Raw genomic sequence first — 19,147 nt, 5'->3', positions numbered from 1 at the left:
TTGTGATTATTACTATTATAGCACCTTTGCTTTCTCTTGCATGTTTTTTTCTCCTTCATAAATACAGCAAATAAATATATTCATTAAACTATAAATGTGCATTTATGGTATATATATATATATATTTTATGGTAAGATGTGCTTATCTATACATATAGTTTTAAATATAGCATTTTTAAACACATACTTTTTCTCTTAGCCATTTGGGCGTAAATTAGAGACATCATGACATCAGCTTGTGTCTTCTAAGAACAAGGACATTCACTCTTAAGACAATAATCATACTGGAAATGCAATCATTTTCTAGTGGATTCCATTTGTCACCTAAGACTGATGGTGTCTGTGTGTGCCAGCTGTATCTGGTTGTCAGGTGAAGTTGCAAATCTCTCACGACTTCTCATTCTCTCCCCTCCAGCTCTTGGGTCGATCGATTGACCTGAACAGACTCATCACCCAGCGCATCTCTGCCGCCATGTACAAATCCTTGGACCAGGCCATCAGCCGCTTCGAGAGTGAGGACCTGACCTCCATCGTGGTAAGAGACTGTGGCAGGGCACACCACTCTCGGAGTCTTCAGCATCCAGAGTGGAGGCCGAGCTGGGGGCTCCAATGGGTTTTTCCCATCTGAGTAGGGCCGGAACAAAAAGAGGCTAATTATACACTTGCATTGCCTGGAAAGTTTTTATTGAAAGCTCTAGAGGTGACCAACCCTGACCTGGCTGCTGCTTTGGGATTCTGTAGACCCCAGTAAGTAGGTTGGTGGGTGGTCCTGGGGAGCTGGGGAAGATGGCACCGTAGGTGGGCTTCGTGGGCATGCGCTAGACAGTGTCCACGGGGCGCTGAGCTTGGTTTACCGTTCAGCTATCACCATCTTGAAATTCTAAATAATTTTTAACAAAAGGTGCCAGGTTTCCATTTCCCACTAGGACAGGTAGAATGAGTGCACACACTCCTTTTTCCACAACTGCAGTGTGAACTGCTTTCTGCTGGTTCTCTCTGAGAGTTAGAGACTTAACATGACGGCTTTCAAATGAATCAAAGGAAAATGTTAATGCTTTTAAATGCAGATGAGTAGAAGGAAGGAGGACAGTAGAAAGTCACCACTGGACACTTCAGTCATTGCTGCAACAGCAATGGGGACAGATGTGTGGGAAGAACTTTGCTTGATGATGCCTCTTACTATGAAATTCCAGGATTTGACATGTCATGGAGACAGGAGGTGGCACAGTGTTTCTTAGCCAAGAGGCACTTAGTGTTTCGTAGGCAACAGTGTCTCTGTTGAGAAACCAGATTAAGAAATCCTGGAGGAGGTGGGTGGATGGTGGATGGTGGTGATGGTGCACAACTTTGTGAATGATTTCATGACAGAGAGCTAGACATTCAAGAGTGACTAAAATTGTAAATTTTATGTTATGCATGTTTTCCCACAATAAAAAAATTACTTACAAATCCTTTGAGAAGCAACAGGGCATTACATACATTATTATTTGAGGACAGAATATTTGCAACATCAATATTTGAGAAGTAAAAGGATCTCCTTCATAATATTTGTTAACTTCAGAGAGAAGAGTAGTAACCTAGGTCAGTGTCACCAGTGATACAATATCCCCATGTATGTTCATGTGTCCCCAGATTTGTGTATTCTAGTCAAAAAAGCATACTCTAAATCTACTCCCAAGAAATAAGCCCACACTGAAATGCACTTAAATAAAGTGAACTGTGTTTTTCAAAAGCATCATAATCATAAAAAACTTGAAACTGTCCGAGATTGGAGAAGATGAGCTATATAGCTCCCACCCAAAAGAGTAGGTCTTTTGTCCTCTAGGAAAGAATTTGCCAGAGAGTACTGGGTTTACCTGAATCGGACAAGGCTTCATTAGAGACTCACGCATGATGGAGTCAGCACAGGAAAGGCTAATATAATATAGCCTGGCCCCTGCAGGGGAGTTAGGAAGAGACATTCATAGGGTATGTTCCTCTAGGTGGGGAGGAGAGCAGCATCTAATTTGTTCTGGGCCAGGGCACACCTGGGCATGTGTGGATGGTTACATCCTACTACCCATGTGGGTTTCTGCCTTCTCCCTCCAGAAAGTGAGATAATCACTTTCTAATCACTAGTGATTAGTGAGGATCTAAAAGCTTTTTGTCTAGCGTGGCACCTCATGGCCAGTACGGTGGCTAAATTGTTTGGACAGGGCTCGCCAGTCCATGGTTTAGCCCATCTGTTCAAACAGGACTTGGGCAGTTTTTGTCCTATGGCTCACAATGTCTTTTACCTGGACTGTCTCAGGAAGAGATAGGAGAACTAAAGACGCTGTAGGTCCTAGATTGAATTCTGGATAAAAGAAAGTCCTTCATGGAAAAATTGGAAAAATCAGAGTGAGGTCTGTTGTGGAGTTAACGGTGTTGTGTCAACATTGTCAGTTTCCTACTTTTGATGGTGCTCTGGTTATGCAAATCGCACGGGGAAGCCTGGGCCATGGACAGGCAGGACCTCTGCTGTTTCTGCAGCTGTTTTGTAAGTTTAAAGCTACTAAAGTACAAAAGATGTTGCTGCTGTTGTTGTTTAAGTGGACAAAGTGATAAAAATACAGTGACTAAGAACTCAGATTCTAGCATCAGTGGACCCAAAGTCCACCCTGGCCCTGCTGACCAGCTGGGAGACCTCAGCCCAGTGACACATCTCCACAACGTTCCCTCATCTGTGGAAGGAGGCATTTTAGTATCCCCCTCAACTGTAGGGCAAAGGGGGATTACTTGGAAAGAGCTTTGTATACATCACTCTGCGCTTCATAAATAAGAGCTTATGGAGAAAAGAAGAGAAGAATCTAGAAACTTGGGGCAGCAACGAATTCTCAGTGAAGGTCCAGCAGCATTTTCTAAGAGAACTTGATGTAGCAGCCCATCAAAGACCTGGGCCCCTTACATTCAGAGATGAATAAACACAGCACACAGTCTCCTGGGAAATCTATCATAAATAGATGTTTCAAAAAAAAAAAAAGAAAGAAATAGATGTTTCTTTGTTTATACCAGAATGTTAGGAGTGACTCTCTCCAAGTGGGAGGATTTTTGTTTTCTTCTTTGTTTGGTTTTTGCTAAATCTTCTCATTTACTAGCATTGGGGATTTCTTATGGAAAAGCTGGCTTGGGGTATGCGGGGGTGTCCATGACCTCTTCCCACCCCTCGGAAGACACTGGATGTTCTTTAGCTGGGAACAAAATCAAAACAAATAGTGAGAGTGTGTTTATCAGGTGAGCTCAACCCCAGGAGAGCAGCCTTTTCCGGTAAAGACCTTGAAGAAGATACTGCCCTCCTGGGAAGGGGGGCAGTATCAGGAGGCCCCCACTCCTTTCAGCTGAGAAGCTTCTGCATCTTCCAAAAGCACAGCAAAGAATGTGCCCCCTCACCTGTGCCTCCACCTGAGAGAGCTCATCCTCATTTTATCCTGCCCAGCAACCCCAGGCCCAAGAGATCCGTGCTGAAGCTAAGAACTGGCAGCCTGCTGTGTTTTGTTTAGGCTACAGAGCGCAGTCAAAATTCTGAGCCAACATTTAACATTTGGGAGAATTTGAGCAAAACCATAGCAGATCTGGAAGCCTCAGGTTGTCCTTCCCAGGTGCCAGCAATTGCTAAGCAATGGCTAGATGTTTTCCTCAGAACCCCCTGGTGCTCCCCACTCTTATGCTGCTCTGGCCACAGAGATGGCTAGAGTATGGTGCACTCATGGAATGCCAGAGGAATGACCTTCCCACACAGCACAGAAATGGCCCACTGGGGTGTTTTATGGCACTAGTTCTTCTTTCCTCTGTGGCCCCTTGGTAAACCAGTTTTATAGAAAGCACTCAGGAGGCCTCTGACCCCCACTCCAAGGGATTTCAAACACTGAGCCCCATGTCCACTGATGGCCCAACAAAGACCTCATATTGTTGTGGCAGAAGTGGGTTAGTTCCCAGCAGCCCCTCATCAGCAGACACAAGAATGCTGCCTCAGTCTCCCTTGTGAAGGAGATGCATGTCTGTAAGACTCAGCCATGGAAGATGAGAGGTTCCCAGCAGCAGTTTTCTCCTCAATGCCAATGGTTCAGCAATTTTAGAACTATCAATTCACTAGTGCTTACTACACTTACTTTTTTTTTTATTACAAAAGTTTATTTTTACATCATTTTGTACATTTTTTTTTTCCATCTCGATTGTAATCCCCACGGGTTTCCCATCACCAAATCACCCGTGTGCCATCACCATAATCCCATGCATTTCTCTCCCCCCCACCCCTGTTTTTGACTACACTTACTTTTTATTTCATTTATTTTCTTGTTCATCCTAATGGGACCAGACATACAGCCAAGCAGGCCCCAGAAACCTGTGGAAAGTAGATTGTTATCTCTGCCCTCCCTCTGTAGCACTGGAAAACGTGTTCTTCACTGTGCCTCCAGAGCTGGAATCCAGATTTCACCCTACCTACATCGCCAGAATCCAGTGTCAGAGGTAGAACTCCAAAATGGAAGCCTGGCCTGGGGCCTCCATCAGATCACAGCCTGGCTGAGTCAGTTGATGAGAACAAGCTGAACCCCCCCCCCCCACAGTGGGGCTGCCTCCTGTGACCTACACTGAGGCCAGGCCCCACCCTCTAAGCCGGCCCTGCTCTGGGGGAACCACCTTGCAAACTTCTTTTAGTTTTTATGTTTTTTAAAACCAACCTTTCTTTTCCAAGGATTTCTTACCAATTGCTTCTTTATTCTGGACAGTGCACCCTGGGGCCAGACACACATGCTGGGAGCCAGAAGCGCTGAATTTACCTGCTAAGCGCAGAGCCACAGTCCTTGTGTGACCTAGATCAGTTCCTTAACCCTTGAACCTCAGTTTCCCTCTGTGAGATGGCGCAGATGGCTTAACCAAAGCAATTGGGGGTGTTCCAGAACATCACAAAGCAGATGCCTCCTCTCTGCACTGGACTGTACCTCGATTCTTATAGAAGGCAGTAATTGGGAAGCAGCAGGATAATAAATCGAGACTGAAGAGTTTCATGATCCCTCCCTGGCAAACTCCAGGGTCTGCTGTTCCAGATAAGATGATTGTGCTCCCGTGCTGCTGGAGGTGGGGTTCCAGTGACCAGGGCCAAGGAGGGGGTGTTCTGCCCCAGCTGATTTTACACTTCCGAGCACATGTCATGTGCAGGTGTTATGTATATGGTGGGGAAGGATGTGAGCTCGGGAGCCCTGGCCTTTGAAGCCAAATTACTGTCTCAAATCTTGATGGGCTCCTGTGTTTGTAAAAGAAGGATGGCAGTGATGTGGGCCTGAGGGTGGAGTGTGGTGGGGGAGTTTGGGACATTAATCTGTGCAAGGATTATCTGCTACGGTTACTGCTGGCACAATTAAGGTGGACCTACAAAAGCACTAGTATTTGATGGTTATGCTCTAAAAGACGTTTTCTCTGGTCTGACCTCATAGCTAGCAGGTGGTTGCTGGCAGCTTCTCCAGCTGTCCTTTGCAGGGCAAACACCCTCTCTGGTGACAGCCTTGTGACTGAAGGACAAGCTGGTTCCTCCCTGTATGGAGACTGGCAGGTGAGCAGGCCTGCCCTTTACCCTAAGGAATGCAAATGGGCCCTGCACATGGCCTGTGGCCATGCAGCACCCTCAGCACCACCACCAGCTCCTTCCACTTCTCTGAAGGTCACATGGGTCCAAGCCTTGGGGACGAGGGTTCTGGTCACAGTTGGGGGTACTGTGGGCACTCAGGAAGCAGGCGAGGGGCTGTGGCCTATGGGAAAGGCCTGGTGGATGAAGTGGTGCCGGGAAACCTCAGCAGCATCATCTCTCCCTGGGCAGGAGCTGGAGTGGTTGCTGGAGATCAACCGACTCACGCACCGGCTGCTGTGCAAACATCTGACCCTGGACAGCTTCGATGCCATGTTCCGCGAGGCCAACCACAATGTGTCTGCCCCCTACGGCCGCATAACCCTGCACGTCTTCTGGGAGCTAAACTTTGACTTCCTCCCCAACTACTGCTACAATGGCTCCACCAACCGGTAAGGGGGTTCTTGGGCCAGGGGATTGGGGAGGGCTGGGTTATGGCATCCAGACACTTGCCCTGGGTGGAGGTGGAGGTGCAGGTGAGGAGCTTTCCCTGCCTGCCCCTTTGAAGCCTTCAGGCCACAGGAGGACGCAGAGGATCAAACAGTCACAGAATATGGTACAGACAGTGGACTGCTGATGGGGGGAAGGCCCAGGGCTGGAAGATAAAAGGGCAGCCAACCTGTGGAGCCCAGAGAACAATGGGAGAGGCTCTCGCCCCTGGGCAAGGGTGCTGGGGTTGAGATGCAGAGAATAAGCAGTAATAAAGTGCGAAGGCTGTAGAAGAGAGTTCCAGGCAACGTTTCTAAGGAGGTGGCATGGATGGAGAAAGCAGGGTGGGAACATTACCACAGGAGCTAGGGCAGATCACAAGAGGGTGCAGACACCGTGGTCAGATGGAGCCCTCATGGGCCTGAAAGGGTGGGAGGAAGGAGGTGGCATGATCTGGTGGCACCTGTACAGGACATCCACATATGTGAACACATGTGTGCAAACCAGGCTGAACACCTGCATGGTGACAACCAAGACAGAGAGAGGCACGGAGGCTGGAAACCTGCAGGAAGGGGTGAGGCAGGTGTTCAAGTTCAAGCAGGCACACAAGCATGCACACATCTGGGTGTATTCCCAGGTCCTCCTGGTGACCTCGGGGTCACTTTAAATAGGTGCCTGCTGAGTGCATGGGAGGCTCTGGGAAGAATCCGTAGATGTGCTCGAACCTACACACTTAGCATGATGAACCCCTGCTCGCTAAGGATTGGGAGTTGTTAGCAGTCTTCGTTAGGGTGGATGAGCTGTGACCCATAAGCAATGTCTCATTGCCATGTGCTTTTGTCCAGCCCATAAGCTACGAATGGTGTGAATGCTTCTAAATGGTCAGGGAGAAAGAAATCCAAAGAAGAATCATAATTTGGTAAAAAGTGAAACTTATGTGAAACGCATAAGCTTTCACTGGAACTCAGCCATACTCCAGAATTTACTGGTGTTTGTGGCATTTGCAATGCTGACAGCAGGGCTGAGCCATGGTGACAGAGCCCATCTGGCTGGCAGAGCTGAGGATATTTGCTATCTGGGCCTTTATACAAGAGTCTGGGGAACCCTGCCCCCGAGAAAGCAAGTGAGTGGAAGCCCTGGAGGCCATCTCCAGGCCCAGCCTGCTGCCATGCCTTCTCTTCTTCCCAGAACCCCCCTCATTGCACATGGCAATGAGACATCAGCCCTGCACAGAGCCTGTGGTTGGGGGGGGGGGGCTGACTTCCCCTCTCTAGAAAGGAGTTGAGAGGGAGTGTCCCAGGAGAGTTTGAAGGCCACTAGCTAAGAAACTGTCATTGTACTTGGCCATAAGAGGTCCCCCACCATGTCCCGTGAATAACAGCATCAGGACTGGGTTAACTCTCACCCCTATTTTTCTTCTGCTAGTTTTGTCCGAACGGCCATTCCCTTCACCCAAGAACCACAAAGAGATAAACCCGCCAACGTCCAGCCTTATTACCTCTACGGTTCCAAGGTAAGCCACCTACCCATGTCCCACTTCTGAGATGCTAGTGAACAAAAGAAAATAGAAAAGTGTCTCCTAATCCAGAAAAGCCAAACAGTGTGGGCGTGGAACAGCAGCAGCGAGACCCGGGGGAAACAGTGAGAGTATATTCACCTTTATTTGCTGACAACTAGCAGGGGTGGGGAGCACAGACTTAGGGGCATGGTCTTGATGGGGGAATCTGCTGAGGTGAACAGGGGGAGGGGTATCGATCTTCTCGTTGCTGGCCACCCTTCTTGCATTCTTTGGTTGGTCCATAGTGTACTGTCCTGTGATTTGGGGGCTTGACAGCCCCCACACTAAAGGGTGTGCAGGCAGGAAGTGGAGCGTTGAAGGAACTCCCAGACAATGGGGTCCAGCCGAGACACGAGGCTGACCCAATTTCTGCTGCTTTGTTACTCACACATCCAGCACTCATAAAACCTGACACGTGGTCCCCTTCTCCCGACCTTTCTCCCCTCGCCATTCATTCACAGACCCAGATTAAGCACCCACTCTAAACTGGATGCTGGGAGGAGGTCTCCATGCTGGGGATACATCAGACATCTTCTCTGTTGTCCTGTGTGCATGTCTGTGCCTACATAGAGAGAGGACATTTACAAAGTCCAAACCACAATGAGGAAGGAGATTTTCTCTCACCTTGGGGTTTCTAGAACTAAAACACCACTGGAAGGAGAAATGTGTCAACAATACAACACAGCGAACATTCGTGTGTGTGATGGAATAAAGATGACCACCATTGACCCCATTTAAAAACAAGATGTGGTACAAGGTGGTGTGATTGCCTCAAAGGTGGAGAATGCTCTAGAACAAAACTGCCTTCCCCTTTCCAACACAACCGACCCTCCCCCAGCACAAGAGGTCAGGCATCTGTCTGCTTGTGGTGACAGCACACTGAGAACCTATCTTCACCTCCGCGTTTCCTCCAGTTCGTGTGTTTTCTTTTAAGTCATGCAAATTGCACTTCCTAAGCTACCCTGGATCATATTTATTTTCATATTAAAGTCAGAATTTTAACTCTGAACTGGGTGCTCCCTGGAGAAGCTCCTTCTCCTGAGGTATGCCATGGTTGGGAGGAGAACTGTTTTCCAGCAGCTTGGTCCGGAGCATTCGTACAACCTTGAGGGAGGTCCCCAAAAGCGCAGACACTGAGTGGGAGAAATGGCTGTTGTACAGACACAATTTCACAGGAGACCTACTGTAGCGGACTTTAAGCTCCACGACAGGAGCTCTTACTCACTTCTCACTTCCCAAAGTGAGGCAGTATAGCTAGCTGGTCACCAGCCTCCCTCTGCGAGGCGCCCACCGGAAATGCTTCTTGGTTGGCTTCCTGGTCAACTTCCGCATCCTCATCCGCGTCCCGTCCAGCACCGGAGCACTTGCGAGGCAGTTCTACCAGGGGAAAGCCATACTGGTCATCCTCCCGCTGACCCAGACCTGGGGCCTCCTCGGGCCATCTCACCAGCCCATTGGCTTCCTCCATGTGGCCGGCCCGGTAGGACCAGCGGGGCTCATGGCAGCGCACACACCAGAACTGGAGGCAGATGAAGGCCAGGACTGCAGTGAAACAGGCCAGCAGAATGGCCATCAGCACCCAGAGGGAGATCTGGGGGTCCACCAGGGAGCTCCCCGCCGCCAGCGGACTCTTATCCAGGGTGTGGAACATGGTGCAGTAGTGCCGGTAGGGGGAAGCGGCCTTCTTGCAGCTAATGCACAGGAAGTAGAGGGTGGAGGGGGCCAGGTGTTCCAGCACCACGGAGCTGATGGTTCGGGGTACCTTCTCCTCGTGGTGGAAGCTGTAGCGAAGATAGCCAGAGAAGATGCTGTTCCAATTGGGTCTGTACATAATATGGTAATAGTCCTCCAGGCAGGGCTCCGAGGATGACCAGGAAACAATGGCACCTGTATAGGAGACGTTCCCCACCTCGATGTTCATCCTGATTCTGGAACCAGAATCAAAGCCAACAGTGACATCCCCACCTTTAGCATGGATTTCCCGCACCCACCGCCACTATGCACTGAGTTTCCACATGGGACCCACCATGCCCCATTTTATAGTCACAGAAGCAGAGCGCAAAGAGCTGATGTTCCTGAGAACATCACTAAGAAATGGCAGAACAGAAGTTCAAACCAGGGATGTCTCAGCCCACAGTTGTGAGTCTTCAGAACTAAAAGAAGATGCACCACAGCACCCCCGCCTCCCCAGCCTCCTCTGCCCTGGCTCAGATCCTTCACAATGACATGGTTCTCAACCCACCAAAGAAAGAGAAGAAAGGCAAGAGAGGAAGAAATCAGCATAGTTTGCCTAGTTGTTGCCCACATTTGTGTCTTACCTCGGAGTGGGCAGACATTTCACCTAAAATCCCTCAGCTTCTACCCCAAGTGTTGCAAGCTAGTCATCTAGAACATTCTACCCATTCTTTTCTAGTCCCCCAATTCTGTTGCTCAGGGCAAGAGGAGATTTGCTTTGTCTCTTACTGGCTGCTGACTTCTTCTCGAAACCTCTGCTCGTGTTTTGTTCTTTTGAGTTCAGAGACAAGGTACCATGTCAAGGCAGTCAGCATCCAGTGCAGCTTAGCACTACTACTAATACTGCATGTGCAGTGGGCGTTATTAACAGTAATAGCCACCAGCGGTTAGCCAGCAGTCGCTCCAGATGCTCAACATACAATTATCAGTTCCCTTTATTCTTTACTCCCCCCCCCTTGGGCTATCGCTTTACAGATGTGCAATCTGAGGTCTGTCAGCTTATAAGTAGAAGGAAGACTCACAGCCGTTTAATTGCTGGATTTCCAAATGCAAGGCTGTTGGATTTAGCGATAGAACTTTATTTCAGAATGAGGTCTGCTACCAGAATTGGGTTGCTCTTTTTCCAGACAAGTCAGGAAGCCCTCTTTGGATAGCCAACTCTCTTGACTTGGTAGGAGAGAGCCAGCTTCCAGTGTTTTATTTTTTCCTTAATTCTGTGTATTGGGGAAAGAGAGAATTCTCCTTCACCAAATTTTGCCAGATATAAAATACAGGGGCAGCCATGTTTTTCCTGTGTGTGCTCATGTAGTTTTCTCCCAGCTTCCTTCTCTGTCCCTCCTGTCTCACGTAAAAATACAGATTTCAGAAACAGTAAAAAAAATTCCGATTTTAGCAGGTATTGGATATCAAGCTAATCTGATTTCTATTGCAAGCTGCCATCTCACCCCATTTCCCCAACCTTATGTTTTGTGCCCCACTGGAGTAATTGAGCTGCAGGAAGGTGTATGGCATTGAGTAATTTATCAATCCTGTTTTTTCTTCTCTGAGAATTACAGTGAACTAAAATGTTCAGGAAAAGGACTAGTTCCTTTTCATTTGGCTGGAAATTTCTTTTCAGAAAAATAGAGAATAAGGAGAGGGAGATGAGCATGCTCAGGTCCCTCTAGGGAGGTCATTGCAAAGAAGATGGAGTCTGATTATCCCCTGTGTACTCCATCTGTGGGGCTCCTCATCCACACCCTTCCACCACACGCAGCACCCCATACATCCCTAGAAATACCTGCCCAGCCTCAATAAAAAGAACTGAATGCGTTCCTTAATGATAGTGAGGCAACGGCCTCTGTAAAACCTTCCATCTGGAGTGAGTGGAATCCCGTTTCTTGTCATGAAATTTTCCTCCTACTTGCCTGGAATCTGCTGCAGCCTGCCTTTGCAGACTGGGGTCTCTGCAGCAGGTGTTTTTAAAACAGCTTTCTGCCAGCACACGAGCAGCAGCCTCAGTGCATAGGAGCACAGCAGTCACATTATTTATTTTTCTCCCTCTGCTCCTGTTTCTGAATCCCCCCTATTTTTAGCTTGTTCATATCGCCACTGCCTGGCCCTCCTCCAAGCAGAGAGTGAATGGAAAAGCCATTTCCATTTGCAGGAAGAGCCGCTTATGTCCCTTACCTGATCCTCGCGCGGATCCGGTTAGAGGGTTAGCCTGCAGCCCTCGGAGGCGGGCTGGACCAGAGCCGAAGGGATGGTGCCTTTTCCCTTCCTCGGTTCTGGGCTCTCCTGATATCTTTCTCACCACTGTATGAGTAATCCCACTGTCGCCCCCAACGCTCACATTATTCATTTCTTCAGATCAGCATCATTCACCATGGCAACCACCAGGCATTGTACGCACGATGCTTTCAGGGACCAGTCTGGGAAGGTTTTTGCCTAGTGAGAGCAGCTCTCCTTCCTTTAACAGCAAAAAGGCAAACAATTCCCTGCAAACATCCTCAGAAGGGAACTCACTTTTCCAAGGACCCTGAATTTTCTCTGATTGACTAGTTTGTTGTTGTTTTTTTTCTCTTTTACACCTTCTAGCCCCTCTTTGGATAAGCTAAAACAGTACAGCTAAAACAGTAATTTATCCTTATGCGCCCTCCCCCCAAGCCCCTCTGCTTCACCTCCACTGCCTCTTTTTTGTCTGTTTCTGTTCTTGTGGCATTGTCAAGACTTGGTCACCCCTGGGTCTCCATTCTATCCTTGCTAAAGCTGTGGGCTTGGACTAGTTTGGGGTGAGAAGAGCAAAATTTGAGCATTAATATAAATAATTGGGTCTTATCACAGCTGTGAATCACAAGGAGATTTTTGTGGGATCACTTGGAGACTTACCTAGAAGCACAAAAAGAGCTTTTACACACGCACATAGTTTGTGTCAATTATGACACTTTTGTACTAGGTTAGTTTGAGTGCCCCCTCTCCCCCCAAAAAAACAATTCCTCTTATACACAGAGCCTCAGTATGTGACATGATTGGGAAGTAGGATTTATGTATATTTAATTAAAGTATCTTGAAATGGATATTTCTGGATTTAAGAGGAAGCCTAAATCTAGTGAAGAGTGTCTATAGGACAAAAGAGGAAATTTACTACAGACGCACAGAGGGACGACATCATGTGAAGACAGAGGCAGAGATTGGAAAGATGCAGGGAGAACAGGGGATGCGAGGTGCAAAATAGCATTCTCTGGAAGGAGTCTGGTCATGCAGCACCTTTAGTTCAGGCATTTGGTCACCAGAACTGTGAAAGAAGCCACCCCGTGGGTAGCACAATGAGGTGTTGCTTATGGTCTCTTAGGTTCCCTGATGTTTTGCTCATGCTGTTCTTCAGCTAACAGTCAACCATGGACAGCCAGGCCCAGAGCCAGCCAAAGTCAGCCATAGTCAACAAGAGCAGACTCTAGCTCTTGACCTCACAGTCAGATCCTCTTGAGAGGCAGAGAAAGGGCTTTTGCAGTTATAGTGGATTCCAGAATGGTGGAAGGAGGCAGGAAACTAAAAGGCCTTAGAGCGCCCATCTAGCCACTTGAAAGTAACCAGCAGACGCAGGGAAAGCTCCAGATCCAGTTGGACAATGTGGTCAGCAAGTGTTTCCCCTCTGGAAGTCCCCTGCTCTGGAGTCCAAGTGTCCCTGCCTAAGAGCCCTTAAGAGTCAGGAATGAGAGCAAATGCTAAAAGCCTTTAGCAATTTAATCCGGTAACTGAAATTAGTATATGAATCAAAAATTTAAAATATTTTCTTTCAGTGAATTTGATAGTGTCTACCATACAGCTGCCTTCCAAGTGATCTAGATCATGGCACAAATCATTCCTTAAATTCCACTAATAATTTCTAATAGTTTTTCAACCTTTCGAAGTTGGTGTGTTCTGTTTGGTGTGGTTCCAGTCCAAGTCACATTTTGAACTCAATTTCACCATATTACAGTCCTCATACCTACCCCTTAGTCATAGCTGTTACCACCCAGGATCCCGGTTTGCTTCTCAGTGGGGTCCACACGGCCTGACCAAAGAGGCCTGCTTCAGTCCCTCTGACGACACCATCGGCAGCACACCCAGCTTGCTGCTGTCCAGTGCCCATGTCTGTATGACCCCACTCCCAGGTACACAGTATAATTTATCCTCCCAGCCTGGGGAGTTTTGTTATTTTAGCAACTGGCACAGATGACAGAACATCAGCTGATATAGTTCTCTTACACCAAGTCACTTTGCTTCCCTGGACGTTAGCTTCCTCCTCTGCTGAATGGGGAGCTATACCTGCCTTACCCGGTACAGGAGCTGGTAGGCCACAAAGACAATAGGTCCTGTACCTGCAACCTGGGATTGTAACTTAATTTGGAAAGAAGTACATTGCAGACTGGACGAAGTGAAGGGTCGTGAGATGGGAGGACCATTGCAGGATCCTAGCTACATCTCAAGTGTTCTCAGGAGAGGGAGGCCTCACACATCCAGAGAGGAACACCAGACTGCCACAAACCTGAAGGTTGGAATGCAGCATGTGGGCATCTCCCTGCAGCCGGAAGGGGCCAGATAAGTTCTTCCCAGGGCTTCTGAAGGGAGTGTAACTCTGCTGGCACCCTGGTTTCAGCCTCCGGGTCCTCATTTTGGATACTGACCTCCAGAACTAAGAGGGAATAAATTTCTGTGTTCAGCCACGAGGTTTATGTAATTCATCACAACAGCTACAGAAAACTAACACACCTGGACAGTTAGCAAGGAACGGTTGTGTGGCGGCATTCATAAACAGAAGCTCTGGACATCTATCTGTGTCTCACCGCATGGGGACAGGTTACTTTAAAAATGATGGCGTCTCTAAGTGTGCTTGTGTGCACGTGATACCTACACGCAGAAGAGTTGCTCCCTGTGCTCCCTCTTGCCTACTCCAAAGGACTTTATTTGTAAAATCGGAAAAAAAATAAAAAGGAACATCATGTCTTCAGGTCAACAAAGCACCTCCCCGGGCCTTTAAGCCTCTGAGTTGAGAAAACCAGGAAGTCACCGAATGTTGGGGACCCAGCCCTCCAGCTACCTGCCCCTCAAGAAAGGACAGACAGGTACATGGGTGGTGGAGCTGAACCCGCAGCTCAGGATTTTTCCATCCTGGAAACCATCTTAGCCTGTGACCTCTACCCAATAAGGAGGGACTGCTGTTTTCTTCATTTACCTGCAGTGATTGTGCAGAGGGAGGGGAGCCGCAGCTCTGTGACCTGAATCAGGGATGTTTGTGTTCCTAAGCTGATGATAATCACATCGCTTGAGGAACAGTAGAGAAATTGTAACTAAAACAGGAAATTAGGAGCTGTTTTAATTCCTCTTGGGGTCTCTGAAAACAGCAATTGTGATTCCAGAAAACAGAGAGGCAAATTGCTTGCAAATTTCGTTTGGCAAATAAATAGGCCTCATTGTTTAGAATGACTGGTCGTGTTTACCATCTGGTGAGAGAGAGATGTCTTAGGACTAAAAAGCCCAAACACAACATTGCACATTTTACATGGTTCTACAAATTTTTTCACAACTTTTCTGAAAAAGTCCTCATAGCAGTCATATTACAGTGGCCAGGAACTGTCAACTCTAACTCATTATATTTTCTCCCTCCTTAAAATACTGTTTTGATTTATTTAAAAAAAAAAAAACATACACACATCTGTGTTACCCAGTGGTAATGCAGCTCTAATTCCTGAGTCATGACTGTTTCTCTTGAGGTCTCCTGAATATCGTGCCATTAAGATTAAAACAAGCTCCACTCGAAATGAGTCATCCTGAACAGGACTCATAATTTCAGCTGACTCTATAACAACCCGGGTGGCAGCACCTAAGAGGTTAAAATCTGAATTTAGCTTTTAACTCCCCCAATTCTTAACTCCCAGTAACTTGCAGTTGATTAGAAACTTCACCAATAACATACACAGCATCTATTTTGTGTGTTCTATGTAGTATGTCTACTGTGTTCTTACAATAAATTCAACTAGAGGAAATAAAGTATTAAGATTATCATGCACGAGAGAAAATGCGCGTCATGTAATGGGCCGCATTGACTAATGTCCTAAGCCTACTGGTCTGTTTACATGTACGGTGAGTGGACTCACAGGGGTTCAAACCCGTGTTGCTCAAGGTCAGCTGTAGTCTTTGAGGCAAGCACGGGCTGTACCCAGAGTCAAGTTAGCAGGATTGACAGCTAGTGAGTTTTGTAGAGATTTGTAGTGAGTTTCCTACAGGTCTCAAGTCATGTTGCATTCCTGTTTTTCTTTGCCAAACTTCAGAAAATGCCCAGGCTCCCATATTCCCACCTTTTCTCAGTAGGGCCCAGCCTCCTATTGAGCCAGCAGGTCAGATGGGTGCCCTCCGGGGGTGTGTGTGCATGAACTCCCAGCATGCGCATGCGTGTCCTCTTGCATGGGCGTGGTGTACGGCGGGCCGGGGGAGTTTCTTCACTTAGCAGGGGCATTGGCTGCTGCTGGTTTCATGCTGGTCTTTCTTGAGCTGGAACCAGCAACCCAAGCCCAGCATCTGGTCTGTACCAGAATCCAAGAGAGAGGGTAGGATCATCAACAAGAGGCCTCCTGTGTGCATTGAGTGGGTCTATAAGAGGGGTGGAGGGGGCCGTTGTGACCTTGTGTGCGGTGAAACAATCCCAGAATTACTCTCCGCCTCTACTAGACCTGGGAGGGCTGCTGGCCAGCCCCATCTACCTGGATAATTTCCTACTGGTGCTCCCTGTGAGAGGCCCAGGGAGAGTAGTTATTAGAAGCCTCTTGGCTGGGAGTGAGGTAGGAGGCTGCTTGGAAGGACAAACGTCCATGAAGATGCACTGGCCACATAAGTGCTTCTGTCCCAACCCTGAGCCCCAAGTGTGCTCATGCCCCAGGACCCTGTCCCCAGTCTCCCCTCAGAGACCACAGTGGGGAAGCCTCTGCCCAGCACAGTCTGTGTGTGGCCAGCTCTCACGTTTATAATCTAAATATGCAACAAAATCTGCATTTTTGGTGCATTCCAGAATCTGGTACCAGATGGTGTGTCCTTCCTCAGTTCAGTGGTAGAAGTCCTAACCCTTGTGGGGACCCAAGCCATCCCCACCCTAGGACACACAAATCTTTAGTAACTATTGATACGTGCATATGAGACCCTGGCCTCATCCCCAGGCCTCCTGTTTGTGCAGGATCCCTGCACAGCTGTTACTCGACCTGCTGAAAGAAAGAGTGGGCGTTCAATTCCTCACGAATCCTCACGGCAAGCAGCACTCTAATTGTGCCCCTCGTGTATCCCTGTAATGAGAGGGTGCTAAAATTGCCGTGCTTCGTCAGGGTAGCCTTGAATCACAATGCACAGAAAAACATACTTAATGCAAAACATGATTAAATCTTCCCTTCATGGCTCCAAAGGGAGATGAGATCCTTGCAGTCCTCCACAGGCATCATTGCGGCTCCTGTTCAATTCAGGGAGGGCTTCTAATGGCCTGGCCAGTAAAGTTTTCCTGCTAATAGAATATCAGACATGGTCTTCCCACATTTGTTGACTTCGTGCACAAGATTTGCACAGTTCGAGGTAGGAAAATGACACAGAACTAAGTTTGGGAGTGAAACCTTATCTAACACCCTGGGTATCACTGAGAAAAGCACTCAGCTTCCAAAGTCCACTATCGTAGGGAGGGGTAAAAAGTAGGGGCTTCAGAGTAAGACTTAGTGGGGTTCACATCAGGGCTCAGTCATCTGCCAGCTGTGACCTTGTACAGCGATTTATAGCCTGTGTCTCGTCTCATCTGGGGAACAAGATATCAAGTCAGAATGTCCATACCCCATAGGCTTGGTGTGGGGATTAAGTGAGCATGCATGCAGTGGCATCAGGAAGCCTGGCATGGGGCACCCCACACTGGCAGCCTTTTGAAACAAAGTCAGTGATAACTTGCTAGCCTTGCCAACTATGCAGGGCGGGTCGGGAGCCCTACACTTTGGTCCTTTATTCCCAGGCAAAGCTCAGAGAGATCCCAGTAATTCACTTACAGCATCTCGTGAGTCCCAGGGGACAGTGGAGGTGGCCAGTCAGTGGCCGGGCCCTGCCACTGTCTCCCACACTCTCACTGCTACCTCTTCTTTCGATGCTACTGGGAAAGTCAGGCAGCCACCGATTCACCCGACCCCCTCATCTCATAGATGCTGAGTCACAAAACACCTCAAGGACTTTCCATGTGCTCAGTAGATATCTCTGACCCCGGGCCTGTCAGTTCCCCAGACCCCAGGTGGTTATAGATGGAGACAGACTTTGACACGAGTGGAAGGAAGATGTCACTGAGTCAACTGTTGGATTCTCACATGGCTCTTCCAGCCAATTCTTAATACCAAAACTACATCTAGAGAAAGCAGGTTGTCTGTTTACCCCCCCCCCCCCCCAGTGGCTCGGTTTGTCCATCTGTGTGTGGACAGCCAGATGGTAGGAGGCCCTGCAAAAGACACTGGCCAGAAAGCTGTGTCCTCCTCCGCTCGCAAGCTCTGCTCCACGCAGTGGGCACTGACCCTGCCTAGCCCCACCACCAGCATCTTGCAGACATTCACGGCGTCTCCCCAGGTAGAGCCCAGGTCACAGCAGGTTTCCATCCCTCTAGCCGCAGGCCGGCATCCGTGCCTTTGTTCACCGCTAACATGGCCACAACTGTCTTGCAGCCTCTCAACATCGCCTACAGCCACATCTACAGCTCCTACAGGAACTTCGTGGGGCCCCCTCATTTTAAGACTATCTGCAGACTCTTGGGGTACCAGGGCATTGCTGTGGTAATGGAGGAGCTGCTGAAGATCGTCAAGAGCCTGGTAAGGACGGACCCGGAGTCTTCCACGTGCCGGGTGGGGTGGATGGGAACAAAGTCTCTCTCACTTCTTACCTGGCCTGGGCACCCTTACCGGGCACCAATGGGAGCCCGTCGCCCTCCAGGGAATCCTGTGCCTTTATCTCTTGGCTCCTCTGACCTATACTGACCTGTGACTTGCTTCTCATTTTCTGCTCATTGGACTCAGCATCTAGATTTTGACTAACTTCGAGACCTCCTAAGGACTGCCCATACTCTCCCCTCCCATGTTGCCCAGGGTGAGCTGGGCAATAACGGGACTCCTGCATTGCTTTTTCTCCTCCCCGACGGCAGCAGACATGGTTAACCGTGCTTCTTCCCCTTGGGACTCCCCACTACTGCCAGCTCTGCACTTGACTCAAGGGACCTCTGTGTCCCTTCCCCATTCTCTATTTGCCAAATACGGTTCTCTGGTACTTCCCTTATATCCCCGGGCACTCCCGAAGCAAGGCAAAACGAGATCTTCCTGAAAATCTGGGGTGACCAAGGAGAAATAAAGCGTAACAGTATCTGGATTAGCAGGACTCACCTGCTCAGTCCTCTGGTAGCAGCTATGTGAGGCCAGGTTGTTTCAGACGCGAAGCTAAGTTCAGAGTTTCGCAGGAGAGTGTGATCGTCGGTTCAAGAGGTCTGCCTTGGACACACAGGCAAGTGTGCCATTCATTTTCCAGGCTTACGTCAATAGTCTGCCTCAGCCCCCCCTCCCTGGTCCCATTCCATCTTACTGTAGTCTGGATCTCTTAGAAGCCTCCAATCCAGGATGGATCCTGTGCCCTCCCTGAGGCTATAAGCCAGAGGGGATCAGGAGGGCACCCCCTTTCTGTCTTAAGAGTGTCAACTTCACTTATCAAGGATGATAGGACAGTCCAGCCTTTAGGGGGCACAAGCCTCCTCTTGGGGAACAAGGCCTTACTGACTTTGCTGA

The 19,147-nt window shown here is 48.6% G+C and overlaps 2 protein-coding genes across 5 annotated transcripts in view; one reads left to right on the top strand and one right to left on the bottom strand.

Moving 5' to 3' along the window:
* The window catches only part of CYFIP2 (cytoplasmic FMR1 interacting protein 2), a 97,014-nt gene that overhangs the window by 40,830 nt on the left and 37,037 nt on the right, over window positions 1-19,147 (top strand). For all 4 annotated transcript variants that reach the window (XM_012730078.1, XM_012730077.1, XM_012730076.1 and 1 more), the window contains 4 exons: window positions 416-535; window positions 5,831-6,030; window positions 7,493-7,580; window positions 18,044-18,187. In XM_012730078.1, the coding sequence (XP_012585532.1) occupies window positions 416-535; window positions 5,831-6,030; window positions 7,493-7,580; window positions 18,044-18,187 (552 nt within the window). The remainder of the gene's footprint in view (window positions 1-415; window positions 536-5,830; window positions 6,031-7,492; window positions 7,581-18,043; window positions 18,188-19,147) is intronic.
* FNDC9 (fibronectin type III domain containing 9) lies at window positions 8,854-9,595 on the bottom strand. Its single transcript, XM_004689834.2, has one exon. It carries the CDS (start codon window positions 9,544-9,546, stop codon window positions 8,854-8,856), a length of 693 nt encoding a protein of 230 aa, XP_004689891.1. The 5' UTR covers window positions 9,547-9,595.

The sequence above is a fragment of the Condylura cristata genome, unplaced genomic scaffold, assembly GCF_000260355.1.
Source record: "Condylura cristata isolate star-nosed mole 26May11 unplaced genomic scaffold, ConCri1.0 scaffold00026, whole genome shotgun sequence".
Classification (NCBI taxonomy): domain Eukaryota; kingdom Metazoa; phylum Chordata; class Mammalia; order Eulipotyphla; family Talpidae; genus Condylura; species Condylura cristata.
This window is presented reverse-complemented; position numbering and strand designations above follow the sequence as displayed.

What these genes read in the sequence shown, in the direction of transcription:
- FNDC9 (XM_004689834.2), bottom strand. Translation starts at nt 9,546, where the DNA reads ATGAACATCGAGGTGGGGAACGTCTCCTATACAGGTGCCATTGTTTCC.